The 24,105-nt window shown below is 44.5% G+C and overlaps 1 protein-coding gene and 1 long non-coding RNA gene across 2 annotated transcripts in view; both read left to right on the top strand.

The window, feature by feature from the left end:
- TMEM132D (transmembrane protein 132D) overlaps positions 1–3,272 on the top strand; it is a 274,373-nt gene extending 271,101 nt beyond the window's left edge. Inside the window, exon 9 of the mRNA XM_026114487.2 lies at positions 347–3,272. Within this exon, the coding sequence (XP_025970272.2) occupies positions 347–1,528 (1,182 nt within the window). The 3' untranslated portion in view covers positions 1,529–3,272. The remainder of the gene's footprint in view (positions 1–346) is intronic.
- Positions 3,273–4,757: 1,485 nt separating this feature from the next.
- LOC112991761 (uncharacterized) overlaps positions 4,758–24,105 on the top strand; it is a 44,542-nt gene continuing 25,194 nt past the window's right edge. Inside the window, exons 1-5 of the long non-coding RNA XR_010392043.1 lie at positions 4,758–4,862; positions 4,972–5,153; positions 5,292–5,364; positions 5,710–5,849; positions 6,243–6,295. This is a non-coding gene — a long non-coding RNA (uncharacterized LOC112991761). The remainder of the gene's footprint in view (positions 4,863–4,971; positions 5,154–5,291; positions 5,365–5,709; positions 5,850–6,242; positions 6,296–24,105) is intronic.

Below are 24,105 nucleotides of genomic sequence, written 5' to 3'. Positions count from 1 at the left end.
TAATATATTTTTTCATTTAAATATACAACAGTAAATGATCTCAGTAGCTGGTAATACCTTTTGACATGCAATTTATTATGGTGCTGAGGTAGATTTTGCAGAGCCCAGGAGACACAGCTCCTTTTAGCACCTTTGGGAAAACAAATCTTATTATCAATGAGTGGTTTAAACTAGCATTTCTTTTAGCATCTTGGCAAGAAATTAATTTTCTTGCTCTGCCTTTTTATTTCTTTTCTGGTTATAAATGGCATATGGGTCTTGTGGGGAGGAGGGAATAGACCAGGACAGAACATATTTCCTTCAAAGTTTATTCTGAGTGTGTGTATATTTGTTTTATATATAACAGGAAGCAGCCATCAGCTGCTGGATCCAGTTCAGTGATGGTTCTGTCATGCCCCTGGATATTTATGACTCCAAAGACTTCTCCTTGTCAGCTACATCTCTGGATGAGAAGGTGGTCTCCATTCACCATGACCCCAAATTCAAGTGGCCTGTGATTGCTGCAGAGACCGAAGGCCAGGGGACACTGGTGAAGGTGGAGATGGTGATCAGTGAATCGTGCCAGAAATCCAAAAGGAAGAGCATCCTGGCAGTTGGAAGTGGTAGCATTAAGGTCAAGTTTGGGCAGAGTGATGCCAACCCTAACATCAGCGACAGCAAACACAGAGGTGCTGGTGTCCACCTAGAAAATCATGCCAGTGGCCGGCGTCAGAAAACCACATTGCAGGAAAGAGCTGGTCCGGATGGCCAGTACTACAGCTCCTCAGTGGGCCAAGAGGAAGGCAAATGGACCACCACTCAAAAGTCTATTTTAAGTAAAAAGGAAGACAGAGAAAGCCTCCTGGATGACGACAGCCATCTGCAGAACATCCCAATGGATTTCACAAGCCTCCCTGCACAGGTAGATCTGCCAAGAAACAATGGAGATTTGGAAGAAAATGACCTAGTCCAAACTCCCAGGGGACTCAGCGATCTGGAGATAGGAATGTATGCTCTGCTAGGAGTCTTTTGCCTGGCAATTCTGGTTTTCCTTATCAATTGTGTCACTTTTGCTTTGAAGTACAGACACAAACAAGTTCCCTTTGAAGAGCAAGAGGGTATGAGCCACTCTCATGACTGGGTTGGGCTGAGCAACAGGACAGAACTTCTGGAGAATCACATAAACTTCTCATCCCAACAAGATGAACGTATCACAGCCATTGACAGAGCAGTGGAGTATGAAGAGAGCAAATATCTCCTCAACACAAATGCCCCCCAAAATATTAATGGACAAGCTTTTAGGTCTACTGAGTCCACATTCACTGAAGGGAAAGAACAGAAAAGTGAACCAACTACTTCTCCTACCTCTAAGAGGAAACGGGTTAAATTCACCACTTTTACCACCATCTCCTCTGATGATGGGTGTCCAACTGTCAACTCAGTCTTGATGAGCAGTGAGGATGATATTAAATGGGTCTGCCAGGATATGGACCTGGGAGAATGCAAAGAACTAAAAAACTATATGGAGAGATTACATGAAAATGTGTAATGAGACACAAAAGACCTCTTTTGTTTGGTTTGTTTGTTTGTTTGTTTGTTTTTCACTCACCTTCTGCCTTTAATTTTGGGTAGTGGGGCAAAATGTTGCATTGATAAGAAGCATCAGCTGGTGGATAATAACTCAACGGTGCCCCAAGAAGCCGCCCAAAAGCAGCCGGGAGAGCAGAGATCCTGGGCAGCTCTTAGAATTTGAGTCTTCTCTGTGCTCAGAGATGGAAGTGAGAGATGTGTGAGGTTTCTTGATGCATGGTAATATGAAAAAAAAAAAAACTTAGCAAAATAATAAGATCTCATTCTCTGAGCTTTCCCAGGAAATCAATAAATATAACAAACTCCAGTGCAGTTTGGATATTACAAAGTTCACACAGCTCTACTGTTCGATATTGCAAGCTTTGGTTAAAAGCAAAAAATTGGTCTCAGAATAAATAGATCAACGAAGAAAGCATGTCATTCAAGCCACATGCAGAGAGTATCTATCCAAGAACATTAATTTAAAGCTGACAAAACCAACAATGTGAGCAGAGCAGCTGCCATAGCTGCAAAGTCGTGAGTTTTCCAAAGAATCTTGAGGGGAAAAAGGAGTAACTAGGCTGTTTACAAACCAGCATGTTTGCCTCCCAAGCACTGAGAATGGATACACATATACAGTTAAACTTGAACCTCTCTTTTTAAGTAGATGCCAAGATAATAAACTTTGCCAGACAATTTTCAGTATTTCTTAATTTATAAAATAGGAGAAGATAAAATCTATACTCAGAATACCACTTGTGTAAAGGAAGGTCCGTTTTGGAACGTTTGAGAGAATCAAGCTATTTTTAAAAGCCCACTTTCTCTGATTGTCCTGTTTCCAATTTGTATTTCCAGTATTTCCCTGGAGCACTCCCCTTTTGGTAGCCTGAGGGCACCTCCTAGCCTCAGTCAGCTTTGGAAGCGCAGTGGCTTCTTCCCTTCCCTTCCCTTCCCTTCCCTTCCCTTCCCGGCACACTCGCTTCTCCACACTGCGTTCTCGCCCAGCACAGACACTGTTGGTATCACGCGGGTACTTGCTTTACATGCTGTCATTTACCAAAGTTGGCCACTCTCTCTTGGGTAAGTGTAACTTGTGCTGAACTCGACCACCAACAGCAACTGCCTCTTTGTTCTTCCCTCTCCTGGGAGATGCCAGGTTGTTTGGTTCCTTTTGCTCATGCTGCTTTAGACCCCTGCTCAGCACGTCAAGAGGGCACTCAAAGGTCGCAGAGGAGTGCTGTACACCCAAAGCTGTTGAAACCTGAATAGCTAAACTATGTAGATAATGTTTCTTTTCCTCCTACAGGTGATGGTTAGCTTTTGTTTTCCTCTGCTAAGGATGTACATATGGTAGGATTTCAGTGATTACCTTTTGAATCTGATGTGCCCTCCAGCCCTAAAACCATGACATCATTTGTGTGGTCTGAAAGCAGTCTCCAGTGACCAGTGGCAAGGTGTCAAGGCACTAACTAAGATCTGGCTTATATTTCAAATTCTCCTTTATCTTCCAGAGTAAGTCCCTGCCCTCCTTTTGTTATTAAGTCTCTTTCTGTCTTTGAATCTAGGTTGCTGAGTTTAATACACACCCACTCTCCCACAAACACTTATATTGACTCCATCTATATTTAGAATGTACTGTAGATTGTAAGAATGTAATATATGTATTTATAAACATGCCAACTGTGAATAAAATTTGCATTTTAGTGGCTTCATCTTTTTTCCTACTCTGAACGCCTCCCTCCTTTCACTGTCAGAACATTTACCCTAAAAGAGACTGGCAGCAATATGGAAACTCGTCCTTTGATGAAACGGTGAATTAAGGCTCTTGGCACAACCCAGTTACAAAGTTTTACGTTGTGCAGTGTTGGCAGGAGAAGATACAACATCAACAACATGTTATGAAATATATTTGCACCAAGTCACCCTTCCAAGATTTGAAACCATTTGCAAATAAATCCACGTGCGTATTTCTAGTCTGAAAGCCTCATATGTGAGTTTCTGATTTTGGTGTGATTGGAAAGATCCACATTTGTATCAGTGCCCCTCTGGAGACATTTCTATAAGAGTAAGTTGGTGTAAATAGGGCTAAGGCAAACATGCCTTCAGAGATCAATACTTGTGCATGTGTTGGATACTGGTGAGTTTAACTCCATAGAACCCAAGATAAAAAAAAAGTTTTGCTTTCTTTCAGTGCATCTCATCAGAGCCTGGATTACGTGGCTGCTGCTCAGGTAGGGGGTCGCTGGAGATGTTTCAGACCCTGCAAAGAAATACCTTGAGTTATTTTAAGTGCTCAACCCATACTGGTTAGACGTTCAGCAGACACTGCTGCCCTTCGGGGCAGTGTCCTAGTTTCCTACTGGAGACCAGGCTAAAACAAGTTAACTCCCAACTGGTCATTGAAAATGATTTTCTTTACTATAGGACCACATTACTGTAATTAGTATCACTCCTGGAAAGCCTTGAGCAGAGAGATGTGTCACACCCGCAAATTACCAGAAAATCCCTCGGGTTGAGCCATCTCCCCTGGAGTTTCTTGCTGCAGAGCAGACCACTGACAGCCTCTGATTATCAAGGGCTTGGGTCCAGGTTTCCTGGCTGCGGGGAGAGGAGTGTTTGCTTTGTGCTGCTGTGGGGCAAGTGGGCTGCAGTCAGCTCTCTGGGAATGACACTGCCCACCAATTCATATAGCAGGGGCATGAAGAGCAGCCCACTGGTATCAGCCCGGTTCAAATGTAGTCACATATAGAGTGAGTTACTTTTCCACTGTGTGCAGAATAGAAAGCATTCATGTGGCCAGTGCCTTGAACCAGTTACTGTCAAAATGAAATCCTTGTTCTGTGGCATAGAAATGACAAGGATATGTGTTGAGGCTGGGCATCTGGCTTTTGTAACACCGAACAGGGCTTCTTTTTATGATCAATGGAGTTTATCAGTAGGGATTTACTTACATAGGCTACATCAGTGCTGAAAACACTTAAAAATCCCCTGCCCATCATCTCTGCGAGTATTACCACCAAGGCAGAGCTAGGACAGACTTGCCACAAGCCATTTGCATCTCTGTAGCATCTAATGCTGTGCCAGAACAGACCTGATACAGGAGACAGTGCGCCTGATGCATCTCTCGTAGCCTTGTGGTGTTGCTAGCATGGGGGCCAGGGGGGTTGCTATTAATTCCTTGTAGTCAAGGCTGATGTGTCACTAATACTATCTTTGTTCACCTAACATGCAGTCCTGCCTCCAATACCTGAGCAGTTTGGGTGCTTTTGTATACATCAGTGCATCACATCCACAGAGTCTTACCCTTAGTGGAGGTAAGTAGCCAGATCTCAGCTAGCGGTCTGTGCAAGGCAGGTGCATGCATGTGCACAAGGTTGCCTTGCAAGAGCCTCACGCCACAGCCAATGTTTCTCCTTCGGAAAGAGCAGGTACAAGCCACTGCCGGGAGCAGGACGTCAGACTTGCCGTACCAATGAGCCACTGTGGTGAGTCTGGATTCCTGTGCTAGCTGCCTCTGGGGATCATGGAAAACTGACAGCAAGTTCATCTGGTAGCACAAGCCACAGAAATGTGCTCCTAGGACAACACAGCCGTCAGCTACAATGGTAAGAATACTGACATTCAGATTTATGCCTTTTTGCTTGCTCAGAGATCCCTGCTGTCTCTAACAGCTGTAGCTTGCTGTTATCCATAGGGCAATACTATAAATAATACCTAGTATTTAGAGTGCTGTTTGTCCACAGATCTCAAAGTGCTCTGAGCAAGGTGGATTCCTTACTGACGTGGAGAAGACCGAGGTTAAGTGATTTGCCCCAGGTAGCGTTGGAAATCTCTGGCGGAAGCAGGCAGAGCCCCACCTGCCCCGCCACATATCACAGTCGCTTGGCAGGAGCGTGAGCTCTGCTCGGGGAGACGCCAGGGCAGGCTGTGGCGGTCTGTATGCAGGCACCAGCGTGTCTGTTCATCTGCTAAGGGCAGAGTGGGTCATTAACTTCCTGTGGAGGTTTTTGCATGCAGCTGTGTATCTGTATGTGCATGTATATCCACTTTTCTCATACACCGTGTGAATTTGAATGCTGAAAATGTGTTTTCATGCTCAGCAAAATTTTCTTTTGGGAAGAGAAAACCAAAACCAACCATCTTCCCTCTGTATCTTTCTAGTTCTGCGCACACTCCAATCCAGTTGGAATTTCCATGTGCTTTTGCCCTAAAAATTAGTGTTAATCCTGCTGGCCAAGGGTCACCGCTAGGAACCCAAGGGAGGTGCTCAGCCCTTCAACAGCACCAGCCCAGCCTTTCAGGTGAGCACCCCTGTCCTGCGGAGCTGCTCCAGAGGGAAAGCTCCTGTTCCAGTCAGATGAGGATCCCTCTTTGGCGAATGATGAGGGCTAAGTTTTGGTCCCTGTCATAAAAGCAGTGATGGTGTTTGGATGCTGCACTGACATACCATTTTGCAACTGTGACTCCCATTGGCAATCTCCTGAGCTGATGAAGAGCCTGGCCTGGCTGATTGCAAGCAGTGTCTTTTGTGAATGCTATTAATGACCTTTTTTTTTTTTTTTTTTTTTTTTTTGCGGTTGCCTCCTTATTTTCATGCTTGAGTCTCTTTTTTATATGGCTAGCTTGACTGATAGAGGCATTTTTAACAAAGGGAAATGTATTTGATGCTGTTTGGTTGGTTTTTTTTTTTTTAGACTCTATGCATTAATACAATGAAGAGTAGAAATTCGATTGTCCTGTAATTCAGGTAAGCTCTTTCTTTGCTGTCTTCCCTCATTCCCCATCCCTCAGCTTAAATATGTGCTGGTATAGACTAAGCTGCATTAATACAGCGGTGAACTCGGAGGTCTGAGAGATGTAGCTAAGTAATTGGTTTGGGAACAAGAGGTCTGTGGAGGTAAGTGACTTGAGAGACCAGAAGAGGTATTAAATCAAGGTGCAGCCTGCACAAAGTAGCTCTAGAAACTACTTTCACACCTCGTTTCCATAATGAATGAGATGTAAATGAAATGAGCACACTAGAGACACTTTAATTCAGCTCTGTGTATGTTCAGCTTCTCCAAGACTGCCTGTACTCATTCCCTTGTGGTCCGTGGGGCTACTTCTTTGCGCAAGAGCCTTAGGAAGAGCTAAAGGACTCATGTACTACAACTCAACAGTCTGTCACAAGTGTCAGCAGCAGACAGTGCCAGTTGGACTCACTTGTGTATTGATCAAGCAAAGTCTAATAAGCATCACTGAGGAATTAGCTCAGGCAAGGAGGTATCATCTCAAAATATTGTGCTTAGAAAATGCCTCAAGCATTTTCAAAAACTGTCAGAGATTAATGTATTTAGTCCTTGAAAACCCAGGAACTCTGTCACGTATTTCTGTATGTTTCTTGTTATAGCACCATATTTCTGTCCATGCACAGCTGTAGAGCACTGCAACAACACAAGTAGGGATTCATCTTGTAGCCTATAATACAACTTCTGCCATATAACATCAGTTATGTATGACGCCTGGTCCATGCTATCAGGCACACACAAGATCACGTATCTGTTTGAAGCCCGAGAGCCTGGAGCCCTGTAGGAGAATCAGGTGCCGCCAGCAGCCTTGGCTGCTATACTTGCCCCCAGCACCAGCTGCATCCCGCTGGCAGGGACGAGCAAGCACTAAAACTAGCTCAGATATCGTTTGCAAAGGGCTGAGGAGATAGGCTGTGTGTTCTGCTTCCAGTCCATTTCTCACTATTTGAAAACTTGCTGGAGGGAGTGCTTATGCACTTAACACTGGGCGTGTGCCTAAGCACCTTTCTGAATGGGTGTTCATCCACCTCATGCATAAACAATGCCTCTTTCCTGTTTGGCAAGTATTATTGCACCGTTTGGCTTCTTGGTGAAAGCTTTAATGGATGAAGTTCAAAAGTGGCAGCAATAAGGGTCCGTACAGAACAGAGTGCTTTGCGCTTTGTGCACACGATCAGGAGCATTAGCAGGGCCAAGATTAAATGAGCCAAATACGCCTGAAACTTGTTCGTTTGCTACCTTTTTGCTGATTTGATACGAACTCTGTCAACAAATCCTTCATTATGCAGGTTTTCTGCTTAGGACTCTGTGAGGAACAGCAAATTAAGCAGCCCACGTATGTAATATTAATGGTTGGAGAAGCAACATTGCTACTCTGTTTGTGTGTACTGCCAATGCTCATTAAGAAACTCCTGTCGGAGTTTAAAGCTGGCTGGTGGATTAGATATGACAAGCTCCGGCATCTGTCTTCTTAACACGGCCTGGGGAGCCTGGAGGGACACACTCCAGCACTGAACCACGCTTGTTTGCACTAGCCACCGTCGACGCGTTTCCTCCATGTCTCAGTGGGTACGGATGAAGCCTCATGTAGCATTTTCTCCTTCTGCAAACATGGCTGCTTCTCTAAGTCTGATTGATTTTGGACCTGCACACTGGCAGTGGTTGGATATTAGCTATTTGGCACCTGAACTTCTGTGGCACCTGACAGAGCTCAGACCGGTAATACCAGCATCAGAAAGCTGCGGCTTTGAAGTGTAACGGGGATTTCGTTTATTCATGTTCAGACCTTTGTTCCTATTAATTAAATTAGAGCTTCCTACAGTCAGTTAAAATATTAATGACCTAAAAACTAATCAAAAGAGCTTCATTGCTCATGCTGGATAATAGGAGACTGCAAAGACAACTAAGAGTCCCATTATCAACAATTTACTGTGCTCAGGAAGCGTAGACTGAGATAGGGGAGGAGAAATCGGGGCAGCAGTAAAGAGGCTGTACTCCCCATCAGCACTGATTAGTTTAACATGCATTTAGGATGTGTTGAGCCACCTTGAACAGAAGCGTGGGGCCAGCAGGAGGTACAGATTTTCCCTGCAGTTTGTCCCCCATCTGTGGGACCAAACACCTTCGTGTTTGCCTGGTTACAGAGAGGCCAGTGCTGGGAGCTGTGCAGAATAGCCTTGTCCTTGGTGAGCGCCCCTGAGCAGACCAGCCCGTCTTCCACTCTTGCGATTCGCCCTGAGACCCTCACGCAGAGCTGGCAGGTATGATCACCTCCCTCTGCCTGTACAGGCATTCAGGGTGGTCCTGGCTTTTACTTATTTCCCTGGGTGCTAATAGAGGTGTGTGGACTTAACAGCTTGTGCTGGGCTAGGCCTCAGGAGGTTCAGTTCTTCTCCTAGTGCTGATATGCATGGGCCTCTGCTTCCACTAGTGCGCTTTTTTGATGATTTATTTAGACTGAAGCCTGCTGGGACACACAATCCTGGGAAGCGTCTGAGCACATGGTTTGTACTGAAATGCCTCTCCTCACCTCTGCTCTCGTAGCCCCGTTCCCCTTCGATTGCAGCAGGGTTAATCTGGACTGTTACTAGAGGGAGCACAAGAACCAAAGCCTTACTGATTTCTTTGACTTCAAAAGAAAACGGGGAGTGTTTGCTGAAGGTCAAAATTACAATGTTTCCCAAAAGTAAACTGACCTCATTTCTCAGTCGCAGCTGGGGAGGGACTCGGCCAGACTGCATCCTTAGGCCGCTTGCACTGTGCAAAGGACCAGCAGGAAAGGGAAAATGATGCTCCCACCACTGCACTGCCATCCCATGCCTCCCTGGTTCCCCAGCAAACCCTTCATCCAGCCGACTACAGACACCCATTTTCTGTTCTTTTGTCATCAAGCCAAAACCCCAAATTGCTGTGCTCCTCTCTGCCATTAATAACCTTTTACAGCTCTCTGTCGTCATTCATCCCTCTCAGGCCTAATCAATAGCTTTGCTCTTAGTGTTTGGCATTCCCTCCTGTACTGCCAGCCCGGATGCCAAGGTCAAATCAGCCCCTTTGGCATTTCTACCTTAAATAAATAGCATCAGGATGCCATGACTTAACTCAAAATATTTGATACTACTGAAAGATCCTGAGCATTAATCAGATTTAACTCTGTACCTCGCTCTCTGTGCATGCAGACTTGACTATAGCTTTAAAACATCATTCAATAATTTATCTTTTGCAAGACCAATTCATACAGCTGAAGAGGCAAGTTGGTTTTGTTTTGTTTTGCTTTTTGTAGGCTGTGATTGCAAGCTCAGAAAAATTTTTTTTCATAGTACCACATAGCCCACACACAATCCTGGCAGCATCTGAAGAGCAATACTATTTTAATCAGCTCTTCTTATTGTTTTGTCCCCTGGTCTAGTGCAGAGTTGGCGGCCCAGGCTTCTAAAGCACCAGTGATGAAGGATTGCAGTTGAAGAGGGTGCTCATCAGAAGGCCTAACCCAGATTTAATGACTTGCTGGGAATGACTGCTGCAGAGCAGCAGCAGCGGAGGCAGGACAGACAGACAGACCAGCTGAGCACAGTTACTCAAATCAGAGCTTTAACGAGGGGGAATCCCAAGGTTCTGGAGCAAGACTGAGCTGTGCCAGAGCACAGCAGGATTTGCTAGCAGCTAAGCTGTGCTCACTGCTTCTTTGCTCCTAGAAAGCCAACATCATGCTCATGTCCTCTGAGTCTCAGCCTTACATGTCGTGAGCCTGGCTCAGCTCCTTGCTGCTGCTGCAGCTTTGCCCGCAGCACTGGCCTGGCCTCTCTTTGGGGTAGGTGTGGAGGTGCTATAGCAGAAGGAAAAAGAGAAAGCAGCAGAGAGGGGGAGAAAGCATCAAGAAGGGACTGAGGTAAGCTGGGACAAGGAGGGGTTTGTAGCCTGCCTGCCTGCCCTACTTGTTGCAAAGGGGAGCAATAATAACCGCTGTTATTCCTAGGCCAGGGCTGGGCTTTGTGAGCTGCTTTGCTGGTAATGTGGCCTTGCCAGGCTGATGGCCCGCAGGGAGCCTACCCTGCCTCTGCCGCAGGCTCTGGCCGTGGTGAGATGTGCAACGAGCCCATTTCCCTGCCCCAGCCTGGGAAGGGCCCGTGCTCTTGGTCGCCAGCCTCCTGCTCGGCTGGGCCGCCTTGGTGGCGGGTCGAGACGTGGGGCTCGTGGCACAGGCTTGCACCAGCAGAGCAGGTGTCTTTGGTGCAAAGCTGCTGTTCTAATCACGAACTCCCTGTGTGCTACCAGAGAGGGCTGGTGTGTGGGCACGTTTAATGCTGTTGCAAAGCACAAATCTCTGAGGGGAAAACCCCACCCATTCGTGTTATCTGCTGCCTTGGCTTTAGGTGGAAGCAAAGGATGGGAGATTGCAGTTTCATATTATAACACAGCAAGAAGCCTTAATGCATATTCCAATATTTCTCTGTGTGTGCATATACAGATACATGTATGCTTCATGTATATGTGAAGGCTGGCCTCATTTCTAGCTTCCATTCATGTGCTTATTACAACTTCCCCATCCCCCACTTTAATATTTTCACTTACTGTACTTTGAAGAGCTAGAAATAGCTTGTCAGATTGAGAGAGCTCTTGAGAAGTTTAATTTTCGTAATGCTTGTTGGAAATCCCCTTTCTGAAGCTGCAGGAATATTAAGGTTCTTAGCATGAGCTGTGCAGAGAGGGAATTTGCAAGCAAAGCTGTCGGTGCAATGCAGTCGGGCTGGGAGCTGCGCGGTGGGCGGCACGGTCGGGGCGCGGGGCCGTCTCCCGAGGCGGCAGGGCAGCTGGGTGCGCGTGCCACCACGGGCAGAGCTGCGGGGTGAGACCAGCTGCTTGTTTTCTCTCTGCCGAGCCTGCATGTAACGTAGGTAGTCAGACAAAATGAGGGCAGAGGCACATGGAGCAGTTACAAGTAAAGGTAACAGCTGTAATAGCTTTTGCTGTCGGTTCCCCACCTGGGTTTCTAATGTCGCTGCTCCCGTAGTTGTGGCTGGTGGTTGTAGCTGGTAGTAGGAAGCTGTTACGCCCCGAGCCCGGGTTTGCAGCAGCTTGGAGGGAGCGCCAGCGCCGTCGGCCTCTGCGGGAGGACTCTGCTCCGCTGCTGTCTGGGCTCCTGCACTGACATGGAAGCAGCTGTGAGGGCTGCCAGTGCCTGGGCTATAGGTGCCAACAGCAAACTGTGCAGGGAGAGGACTTCAAGGAGGCTGAAGCAAACCACTATTGCCATCTCTGTGCATTGCTTGCATGTGCAATGTTGTTGCCAGAATGGTGGTGCTAGTATGAAGGATCCTTCTTAGAGAGAAAACCAGGTGAATAAACCCTGAAAATGCTAGGTTCCATTAGAAGATTTATTAAAAGGAAAAAATATATATTTGCCAAAGGGGGTATAGAATGGAAATAGTGTCCCCTAGCTATTGCCAAAGACAGGACAGCACAATAAGCTCGTAACCCATCAATGTCTGAATCACTCTGCTTGGTTCTGAGTCCAAATAAAGGTCCATATCTGGTCCATATGCGCCCACACTGAGGGGCATCAGCCCCTCTGTACCATCAGCAGGGGCAGGGACAAGCAGCCGCACCGAGGGGAGCGGCGCTTAGCCTCCGCGCCAGGCTCGCGGGCGCCGCTGGCCGCAGCGGCACATCCTGGCAGACGTGCGAGCCCACTGCCTCGAGCTCGCGGCGGGTTCGGGCCTGGGGGCACGGCCGAAGAGATGGCCGGTTGTAGCTGTCACTGGAGCTGGGCCCGGACCAGACTGCAGATTGAGCTTTGCAGTGGTGGGCCCAAGTGTTCTGGCTTGAGGCCATTGCTATTGCCTCCTATTGCATAATTTTTAATGAAAGGCAGATAATTTGTGAGTGGAAGTGCCAAGCGAATGTCTTCCCTGTAGTGGGAGGCCGGTGGTTCAGACAGCTCTGCTTGCCGACAGCTGTCAACAAGCCAGTCAAAATGCACAACGGGCTCGCACGAGGGTTCAAAGATGCTGGCGTGCAATGAGCCTGTTTCCCTCATTGTAAGCAGAAGCAAAATAGTTAAGTGAGATCAGAAAGGCTGATAATTATCCTCCTCCTCCTTTACCACCTGCTATTTTCTTCCTGAGTTTCTGGACTCAAAGAATTACTGAAATTAAATATAGCGATTCAGACTGCCCATTGTTCCTTGCTCCGTAATGTGCCGCAGTAGCACCTTTATATTCATCCATCCATCTCCATCTCTTCAAATGAGCTGCTCGCACAATAGTTATTGTTGTAGAAGGGACCTGGAATGAGCTCTTGCATTATTCACTCCATTTGTTTTGATACAATATTTGGAGCCACTTCATTAAATTCTCTTACAATGTCCTGTCTTTTTTTTTTTTTTTTTTTCCTTCCTCTCATCTTGCCACTGCCTGCCTCATACAGATAATATAACAACAACAATATAGGGGCAGGGGGGAGGGGAACAGGCTTGTTTTATGCAAAAGGGGGATTGCTATGAGTTATTCAACTTGATTTATTGATCCTAGGAATTCTCCCCCTCTAAAAGAGTGCAACTAGTTTGAAACACCTCATCTGCAAGTGGCAGATACAGGCAGTAAATACTCAGGACAATTAAGTCTTGAACAGAGGAAAAAAACGTACAGCTTTACATACAGCATGTGGTTATACAGAAGAAGACAGGCTATATAAATCCCTATTTACTAACACTGAAAAAACCTACAGTCAGTCTCTCTCTCTCTCTCTCTCTCTCTCTCTCTCTCTCTCACCTTTCAGTATTTTCAGAGATGAAACAGATTAGTCTCATGAATTTTTTTTTTTTTTAATGTTCCAAGCCCTTGCAATCTGAGGAGAGGCTAATGTAACACAGTCTCTTTCATTTACTCAAGTCCTGCTGTTTTCCTGGCGTCACTGAATTTGTCAGAGCTCCCAGAGATGACAAGGTGCTTTCGCCCCAGGTGCAGCTTGCAAATTGCTCAAGCGGGAAGGGGTAGACTTTGGCTCAGCAGTTTAAACTCTCTGGTGAGCAGGATGGACGCTGAAGAAATGAGGTTTTGTAAATGGAGCTCAGAAAATGAACCCTTTCTTCCCAGATTCTTTTTCCAGCATTTCAATCCTACCTGCTCACGATAATGTTGCATGCAGTATTTCAGATGCTAACATGTAAGAGCTCCCCTGCACAGAGTGGACAGCGAAGCCAAAGTTTCTAGGGCTCCGAAGTGCTCAGTCCCCATAAGTGGACGGAGCAGTGGGGAGAAGCTCCCATGAAGCACAGCTGTGCTGCAAGGAAGCCCACCCTGCCACTCAAGCCGTGCCACAGAAAATGTTTTCTGGCAATTTAACATTAGAAATGTCAGAACGTTCTGGCTCTGAGGACACCCACAGCTGATGGAGTGTGTGTCATGCGTTTGGTAATTTCAGTCTAGACTTCTGTGGGTGGTTGTCTGAATTAAAATATATATATATATTTACTGCATCCTTGGGGCTGATGGTGTGACTTGAGAATTGTCTTGGCCAGGCCACTCAGGAGTGAGCTGTCCCTCCAAATTAGGCTCTGGCTGTGCAAATACATATGCTTCTCATCTTTAGTGTGGCATTAAGTCTATTGTAGGTAGTCCCCTGTTTATATAACAAATGTAAACATATTCTAGGTTTCACCTATTTGTCCTTAGACTTATCTTTGCTGTTCATCATCCAAAGCCCAAATACCTGAGCTAAGGTATGTGCTCATTTGGCCTGGAATGGAAAATAACTAGTCATTAATTAAGAATTACAGTTAAATGCAAATTACCATTTAAGATCTTAATGTTGGAGAATATGCTTTGTTGGAATAGAGGGATTTCTGTCCCCCAAACAAAAGAGCTTCAGCTGAGAAGTCTGCAGATCAGACACCTAATTTCTTTAGCGATTAAGCCAGGAGGTTTCAAGCAGGAGACCTGGACTCCAGCTGGGCAGGTGACAAAACCATAGTCCAAACTAGAGGCAACTGTCATGCAATATACCCTTGGAACAACTACCATAAACCTGAGAAGGAAAGAACTAATTGTGGTGATGGCAGAGGTAAAGACTTGATTATTTATTATTTATGATATTGGTTCTGTCATTTTGATGCACGTATTTTTGGCACTGCAGAGAAGCTTCTCACCACCACGACATCCAGAGAGCTGGAGGGTGCACACACTCCTCCCAGCTTTTTCCTGCGGGCTTCCTGCAGCAGCATAAATTTCCTTCTGTGACAGATGAGCAAGCTACTGAGCCAAAGGCAGCCAAAACTCTTTTTCATCCTAATTGCTCTGCGGACTGTTCCTCCTTCAAAAAGTGCCTTTGCTGAAATATTGCAGTGACCATAAATTTTATATGTATTGAGAGAGTAGCATGATTATTTGGCTGTTTAGGCTATATTTGCCCTTAAGTGCAGAGCACAGTTGATATTGGAGCCAGGTGCATTGATTCATTGATTGCATTTAGCCAAGAAGACAGATCAACTTTTTGGGAACATCTTATTAGCAGCAACTTCCTTTTAAAGGTATATTGCTAATTACTTGGTTTGGGGGTGGTGCCAGGCTTTTATAGCTAGCAAAAAAGGTTTGGGGCTTGCCCTTTTCCTAGACTCCCTCTGGAAGTCCTGCCTGGTTTGATGACACTGGGGTGTTTCAGTGGCCACTGGCAGCTCCAGCTGAGGATGGCTCAGAAAATGAGAAGAGACAGGGACTTCAGAGACCCCGGCTTTCTGCTGCCAGCGGGGAGTTGGGCATGGTGTTTCTGCACTGGTTTTGTCCTACCCTTGACTTCTCTATCTGAACTGTTGGCCAGGCAGGAGTGGTCAGATCCTGGGCTGGAGAGTGTGTGTAAGTGTGGGATCAGTCGCCTTTGCACCTGTGAGCTGGTGTGTGCTGGAAGTGGATATGAAACCATCTTGGGGTTTCTCTTCCATTTTTTTGGAGACCACTGCTCCATTTCACTTCTCTTAATTGAGATGTTTCGGTGTCTCTTGCGGTGTGTTTGGAGGAATTGGACATGCTCGCGGCCATTTTCACATGTAGCGCAAAGACAGTGCAAGGCAGTTGTGATTTCCACCTGTTCTGTGTTTCTTTCTTTAACCATGATCTGTTCATATCAGATGGGAGTTTTTGAGCTGCATGAAACTCAGCAAGCTGTGAGAGCTGGGCTAGCCCAGGTGTCATTAGAGCAATGCAAATTGGGGGAAGCTTTAGCTCATAAAGTCTTGATTTGCCTTGGGACTTTTTGCTTATGGAAATGAATATTCAATCCAAAACAAAATGCTTTATTTGGGAGTGCTTTATGAATTTTTTCCCTAAATTTTTGAATTTTCTCTCTCTCTCTTTTTTTTTTTTAATTTGCCTTTTGAGATATCCTTAACTAGGTACAGCTGGACTCAAAAGGCTTTACCTACAACTGTTCAAATCAAATTTTTTAGTGGAAATAATAAAGGTGGCTGTTTATTATTTTTATGTTCTTTTTGTAAGTGAACTAATCATCCATATGTTTATTTACTCAGTTTAAATTACCAAAGAGAAATTAGGAAATAACTAATACTGAAATTTGTTTGTATTCCCAGCCTCAAAAGACATCCCTATTTCCAGTGGGCAATTTGTTCTGCTAATGGATTAATGTTTAAATATTTGGTGTGGAAGAGGGGAAAAAAACACGTTGCAGCATAAAGCAATTTTTAAGTCGTTCATAATCTTTATGTAAAAGTCAAATGTCCTCCTAGAAAGCAGAGGTTCCTGGGACAGAAGTTCCTCTCTTGATTCATCACTCACAGAAACACTGTTTCCTATCAAAGTCACATCAGAGTAATGTTCCACAGAGGTCTTTCCTATGGTGACAATTATTGTCATGTTAGTCTAGTGACAGACTAATTATTCTATATTTTTTTTAAGTGTGTACAGCATTATTTGAGTGGGTTTTTCAGTCTGTATTGTGGCTGGTGTGGTACTGCAGCTACATCTTCCTATAAACTGCCTCATGCCACAAAGAGGCCACGTGGTTGTATTTATACATCCGTTTCCCAGCAAGACCTACAGAGTTGCACTTGGGTGAATCAGGGAGGGGAAAACAGTAGTGTTGCGGAATATCCCCTGTAGTTGTGGGCTACACCCTGCGCCCAGCAGCCCTCGCCACCGTGGTCAATGCTGCCCTGCAAAGGGAGGTCCCTGCATGGGCAGTGTCTGCTCAGGGGACAGGCATGAATTCCCAGGGATGAGCCACTTTCCTGAAAACCTGCTGATGCTTTGCCTGGGCTCCATGGCCCCTGCTGAGGAAGTGTAGCTGCAAACAGTGCTCTCATGCTGGACAGGGCCCGTGATGGTGCTGATATCACGGCATCTTCCCACCGAGTGCCCTAACTGCCTCCGCAGCAAACGGCTGCTCGGAGGCAGGCGGCAGTGGGTCGTGTCCTGCCGACGGGTCTGCCCGCTGCAGCAGAGAGAGGAAAGTGGGGCTAGTCTTTCTCATGGCCATGCTGGAAGGGATGGGGGCACGAGTGTGGGGCAGGCATCCAGGACGGTTGCAAGGTGTGGGACAGGATGGGCACAACCCACACACTGCCTTCACCAGGGCCGGCCCTCTCTGGGAAGCTACAAGAGCAGGCTGGCTACTGGTCAGGGAAAAATGGCCATGCAGCATCTTCCAAGACAGCTGGCAGTGGGGTTTTATGCTATTTATTCTTTTAATTACAAATACTGGTTTCAGCTGCAAGGCATTTTAATTTGGGGAATATTCTCATTCACTTCTTTGTAAAGTGCAGCAGCTCCAACCAGTCTCTTGTTCATGCTATTTTATGTCATTTTTTTATGACTACCAAGGCAGCTGCTGTCTTAGCCCTCTTTTATCTCCTGAAGACATAGCTGTGTCTCTGTAGTAGCAGGTTCTGTGCTGATGTCGATGATTATAATTTGGGGAATACTTTTATTACTCTGTCCTTTCGATAAGTTTGGTTTTATTGCAGTTCGCGTCAAAGAGTTCAGGCTATTAGATGGCCGTGGCCAGGGCTTAGGTTTACAAAGGTGGCAGCACCTGGCACAGAGGGGCAGGTTTTGTGTTCTCGCAGAAAAGCGGTCAAAGAGCTAGTTCTCCTCTCTGTTTCGGAGCTGCACCTCTGAGGTTACTGGACACGCACCACTGAACTGAAGAGGGAACTTGGTCCCAAGCAGCTGCCTGAAAATCGGAGCTTGTGAGCACACAGAGTTATGAGCTGGCTAATGTCCAAATCCACTGCCCTTGAAGGTCAAATTGCAGCCCAGGACCCAGAGGCATTGGTGTTTGGTCCTTGGCTCTGAACAGCTGTGCAAAACAGTGTCCTCTGAACTTTTGGCCCCCAAACATGTATTGGACAGCAAACAGACTCAGAAGTGAAACATTTTCGGAAGTATAGGACCTTATTTTACACTACTCTGGAGCCCATTCACACCAACAATTACCTCTGACTTGTGCTGGTCCAGGAATTGGAGAAAATTCAAACGGAAATGATTAAAAGGTTGGAAAACATCTCTTACAGAGAGATTCAAAGAGTGCAATCCACTTAGAGTATCAAAGAGAAGCTTATGTGGGGGTTTGATCATGACCCATAAGTACCTACATGGTGAACAAAACTGAACAGCCTCTAATCTATAGGCAAAGATTTAACTACCAGGGCTTGGAAGCCATAGCTATACAAATTCAGACCAGAAATAAGTTTCTTATGGTGAGAGAACCTGTTTCCAAGGACAGGAACAGTTTTGTCACTCACCTTTTTTTTTAGACTTTTTTTTTTTTTCTTGAAGCAATGTTCTGGTTCAGTCACAGCTACTAGGCCTGAAGCAGGAAGTCAGAAGATCTTCACACTGCAGGAGGTTGAATTAAATGACCAAGGTGCTTACCTATAGCCTCAAAAAAACAATCTCGTCATCTCCGGATAAGGTTCGCTTTAAAAAACAGGCAAACAGTAGTGTTTTTAGCTCCTATGCAGCTCCAATTTCTTTGAATAGAAACTACATTATATCACAGGCACTCTAAGGGCTAGTCTTAATCTGATGTAAGTGCATGGACTGCAGTTAAGTCATTTCTCATTTCACTGAGGTTGTCAGAATATGTTTCAAACTGTATATTGCACATCTCCCATGAAAAGGCCTGATACAAACTTCACTGAAGTATGGTTCCCATAGACTCCAGTGAGAGCTAAATCTTTCAGAACAAAATTCTAGTTTTGGCTATATCAGAGCAAATCTGTATGGTGTTACCTCTAGGGTTCTCACTAGTTTTCAGCATCGTTGTATTTGAGCAACTCAGATCGTTGAATTACTTTTGCCCGACGGTATTACCTTGAAACAGTGGCAGTCATCTCCTGTGTAAGCTTGGGCAAAGCAGTCGTTCTATGCTACAGTTGCAAATTGAACTCTGCTCTTACAAATATTAGTCCAGTGTCTTAAATGTGGGTCCGTGTTCCTTCTCAATGGCATTATTTTGTGATGTACCACACCAGTCTGGTCATGGTTATTTTTATTTAGCACTGTATTTTCTTGCTAAGGGGCTTGTTTTTCTGAATATTTCGTTGTCTTCTATTTTGTTGGAGGCTTCAGCTTGGGGAGGGGGCAATAAGAACTCAGATTGCCATCTTCGGCTTTTAATCTGAGCCAAGCAGTGGGGATGAAATTAAATGTTTTGAATAATTCTGTATGTTTTCTCACTAGAATACTGAGCCACAGCCTTAACCTTCGCAGCAGTTGCCGGGGGTTATGGCTGAGTTATTTGATTAAAATATTATTTTTACCAGCTACTTGAAAGTACTGCAGCAATCTGATTTATTTTCATTGTTAGTGCTTGTTTGTTTAGGCTTTCAGATAAAATGAACTTACCATTCATTCAGCACGAATGCCAAGAGAACTATTGTATTCAAAAATAATGGGAGCATAATATGCAGCGAAACATGGGTATTCTGCTCATGCAGTTGCATGTGTACACAATGGAAGCCGTTCGGAGGCTTAGGCTGTTAATCAGCTTTCTCTGTGAATGCATACTTGCAGCTTTTATGTCGGCCCATGGTTCTCTCGCCTTACTGACAGGCAGTGTCATCCGAGGCCAGAAACTGATCCTTTCGCTCTGGGGGTTACAGGCTAAGTGTTGTCACAGATAAATGAAAATACACTTGTCACAATAACTTTTTTCTGCGAAATCTGGATTTCCCTGAATTTTCTGTTGTCCCGAAAAATGCTTGGAAACTAAAGAGATGGAACGTATCTTAAAAACAAATCTGTAAAATCTGTAGTTTTTAAAGCAGTATTTTATGTTGAGTGTCCAGTTTATGACACGCAGGCCTGATCAGGGGCACTGAGCAGCCAAAAGTCTTAATGAGGTCCGTGGGAGATGAGAGCGCTTAATACCTTGGAAATCGGACCCTTGGACTCCGGAGCTGCTCGAGAGCTGCTCATGGCTGCTCGGTATCTTTTGGTCCCCAAGTCTGTCCACACAGCATGAGCCCATAGTTTCCTTCCAAGCTATAAAACCTCCTTGCAAGGCTTATCCTCTTTAATAATGAGTTCATTTTTAATTTCTTAAGGAAGATATTGGCAGTTGACTTATGTTGTTGACTTTCTGTACATACAGCAGGTGAAAGTAAAATTTCCAGTCACATGCAAAATCTAACATTATTGAATTTTAACACTACACTAACAAAACCCAATTTTTTTTCTATTTTATTCTATTTATTCTATTTGTATTTTATTTCTATTTTTATGTTAAAAATAAAACCTCACTTCCATCAGACAAACCAGGCTTCGAGATTATAACCCTTGAATGTATTGCAGGGAAAACTGGCAATAAACAAAGAAAAAATAAAATCAAGAAAAGAGTTACCACCATATCCTCATTATTGCATTAAGGGGTGTCTCTGTTTTCATCCTTTCAAATGGGTGAAGCACCAAGGTTTTAGCTAAAATAAGTTTAACTTTCTCAGTCCTAATCATGTAACATTAAAGGCAGAGGCATAATATGACTTCTCTTATTTTCTAAAGCAGAGATGCTACACAAATCTTTCCTGCTAATGCAGCCAAATTTCCAAGTCTTTCCCTGAAAACTGTGTGCAGTAACTTTGTTTTAATATCTTCCCAACATGCATTAGGGTGTACCTGATTTTCATGTTCTGGGCAGACATCTACTTCAGCTGTAAACCCTTCTGACGTTTCCGACTGAGATAATTATAGTGCTCTGGGGGACTTCTGGCCTTGCCAAAAATAGATGGGGACAGGGAGACATGCATTTACAGGCAAAACTAAGATACTTAGAATAGCATCATATTATATGACAGCTTCTGAAAGAGCATCAAGAAGTGCCTGCTTCATCTCTAGGCCTTCATGTATGTATGCATTTTTTTTCCCATGATTAAAGTTCTGTCTTCCCTGAAATCTCCTAATATGAAGATGTATTGACAGAAGTCCATGCATGCAGATGTTGCTTGTTTGTGTGACAACTGTAGTGGATCAGGAACTCATTTTGCATCAGGTGTGACACCTTAGGAAGCTCCTAATAAACATGTACTGAGTTTTATACACCAGTTGCACTGTGCAAATCTAAGGATGGAAGTGTCTATAGTATTTTAGATCAAACAATTATGTTATCTTTGCTTAAAACAGAAACTTTGCCATAAATGAGGAAACAAGTTTAGGTTTTTTTCCAATTACAAGCATGTTACCTATTGTTAATTTTCATAAGCTAAACAGATTAGATTTCTTCTACTAATATTATTGCAAAAATAATGCATTTATCTAGGGCTTTTTAGTGTATTTATATAAAGAAAAAAGAGCAGCAAGAAAACAAAATACTGTTGAGGAAAAAATGCAAGTTGGACTGGGGCTAAGACCTCAGGGACACTTGTACTGTCTGGGCTCTCTAATACCTTGATGCATGGCATGGCCTGCTTTTCCTTTTAGATTTGCCATCCAAATGGCTGCTCCCATCTATTACACAGCTGTCCAGTCTCTATCAAGAGAAACTTGGAGACATTTGCAGCCACTTTTAAATAGTACTTTGTCATCTGATCAACACTGAGACTTCATTTAATTAGTGTTCCTAGTGTTACCTGTAGGTAGTTAAAATAAATCACAGCAACCTTCTTCTGAAATGTAACACTTCACTGCTGTTGGGATGGTAAGCTCATCGTAAGAAACGTGCACACACCAAATATGCAGGATATTGCTTTTGCCCATACCACTCTCAGGGGCTTAGAGAGCCTTCTCACCTCCATGGTATTTGTTTCTTGTGGCTGGGGGTGTCTGTCTAAAAAGATTCTGGCCTCCAGTCCCCGTTGCCTTGTCAGAAAGTAAGGACCTGAATTTGGGGTGGAATTTATCCTATCGAGATGCAGGTATCGGAAAGTTTCTCTCTCTCTCTCCTTCTAATGGCAAGAAATAGATACCTCCCATGGGTGAATCGGCTGTGTTGAGGGACTGTCCTTTTGATGAGGCCTAGAGCTCTTCACTGGCCACAAAGGAAATCTGAACAAACAGTTTTCATGTTTGAGATGCTCCCAAGTAGGTGAGCTAAATCTTGCCAACCTTAGAGTAGTTCAGAAGAAACTGGCTCTTGACTATTTATTTTCATGCAGAAATCCCCCCCAATGGCAATTCATTTCTTTCATGGGTCCAGGATTGCTTCCACTTACATCTTTACAGCCAGGATAACCATCTGCTGAGCTGCTGTGTGCATTCATCAGCAATACCATTTGGGATCTTGCCTGGGGCTGGGATTGTAGAGGTTTAAACACAAGGCACAGGAGCCACCCACAAGAAATCATGGCTGCTGCTCAGGGGCTACAGACCTTGAGGAGCAACTTTTTCCCTTTGAAAAAGGAGTTCAACTTCAGGTGTTAGCAGCATGAAACTGGAGTGTAGTGATGGTGCAGACTGGTTGTCTTAGACTGGTTCTTCCATTTAAAACCTGATGAAGTCAGGGTCTTACAGTGCAAACAGCTGTATGACAAAGCTTTATTTCAAAGGGATGAAAGTAGTTGGTCTCAGCAGGCTTGGTCCAGTCCTTATGAAGGGGCATTTGCATTCAGCCCCCACAATCACAGCAGTGTAGTTAGCTTGGCTGCGGTGCGATCCCAGTCCACGACCAGAGGATTTATGCTAGTTCAGTGAATCACCTGCTGCATGATATGTTCCCTTCCACTCACTAGTTCAGACCCACAGACTGCTATGTCATCTGTTGAAGTGACAATTAGAATGATGTTGCATTGCACTGGCAAAACTCGAGTGAGTGCTGTAACAGTATTATCAGGCTGGAGCTCACAAGAGTTCTTGCAGTGACCTGTGGCAGCATGTGCAGACATCAGTCATCAGGAGATGCTAGCATCCCTGAACAAAGCATCTAAAAGGCACCATTCTTTTTTAAGTCCTTGCCTGCTATTTGGCTGGCAGTTTCACCAGCCAGAGACAGGAACTACAGTTCTAAGAATTGCTGGTTTTCCTTATCCTCAAAAAAAATTACTTGAAAGTCATAATCCCCAGAGCTTCCCTCTTAGGCAGTGAAAAGGGTTGAGGATAGACCTCTTTTATATCTGCTTTGGCCGACTTTCCCATTTTATGTGTGTTTTTTTTCTTCATGGCTGTGGGCATGTCTGCAGCTCCCAGTTCTCAGCAGTGTGGACTGGCCTGAGCTCTGGGCTACTGCTGCAAAGTGCTGCCTATATCTGAGCTCGGTTAAGTGATGCTCTTCTGCTGTAGAGCTGCCCCTTGGCAAAATCTAAACTTGGCAAGAAGTAAGATAAAAGGGAAGAAGTCATTTTGGTATGAAACAATGTTACCTTAGCAATGATGGCTGTGAGACTTACCCCAGTACAAGCTTAAAGACATCCTGATGCTTCATTCAAACAAATGACTTGCAGGGACACACATTTTAAAAGTGGAGGGGACAGAAAAATGATCTCATTAAGTTGCAGAAAAGTAACTAAAAAGGATGGAAGATGCAATAGGTAAATAGATGCATAATACTCTAGGGACACCTTGGAGCATTTCCCAGGGCTACAACAATAAGAGATGTAATCAGTATGAAACAGTAAATACAAATAACAGGATAAGCTGCAGGCTTTGTGAAAGACTTTAAACCTGTTCAGAACAGAATCATTACTAGGGTCATACCGAGGTCAAAAGAGAGTGAAATGGTATTAAAAGATGATGAATATTCAGAACATGTACTACTAATATTCACCTAGTTCAAAAAACTTATTAGATTTCCCCATTGCCTCTTACTTAGCTGTACCTTCATATAGAAAAGAAGGCAACTGTTTGGCCTGATTTGCAGCATGGGTCTTAACCATCTATATTGTCACTAGTACTTGGCCAAGAAGAACTTGTTTTAACCCACATTACAAAGTGGGAGCCAGTCTTTAATGCCTTTATTCATGTCAGCACCTTATAATCCAAGAGTCATGGATGTTGTTTGAGGAGCAAGGGATAATGCCATGATGGTATCACAATTTAACTCTCTTAACGCAGCAGCAGACTCCTAAATAGGGACTGAAGTGCTAATATTTTGTGCTAATATTTTGTACCAATATTTGAGAATATTACTACTTCATTACCATGCCTTACCTTTGCTTCCTTACCTTGCTCTTCAAATCATTGCTGTCATTGCTGGGTTATAACGGGTACATAAATAGGGGTGGCAGAGCCAAGAGTTACTGCCAGTAGTATTTATTATTTGTACTGTGGCAATGTCTACAGGACTTGGTCTTCAACCAGAACACCATCGTACCAAAAGCTATACAAATAGCTGT

Source organism: Dromaius novaehollandiae, chromosome 17 (assembly GCF_036370855.1).
Source record: "Dromaius novaehollandiae isolate bDroNov1 chromosome 17, bDroNov1.hap1, whole genome shotgun sequence".
NCBI lineage: Eukaryota > Metazoa > Chordata > Aves > Casuariiformes > Dromaiidae > Dromaius > Dromaius novaehollandiae.
Note: the sequence above shows the minus strand (reverse complement) of the source record. Positions and strands in the feature narration are given on the sequence as shown.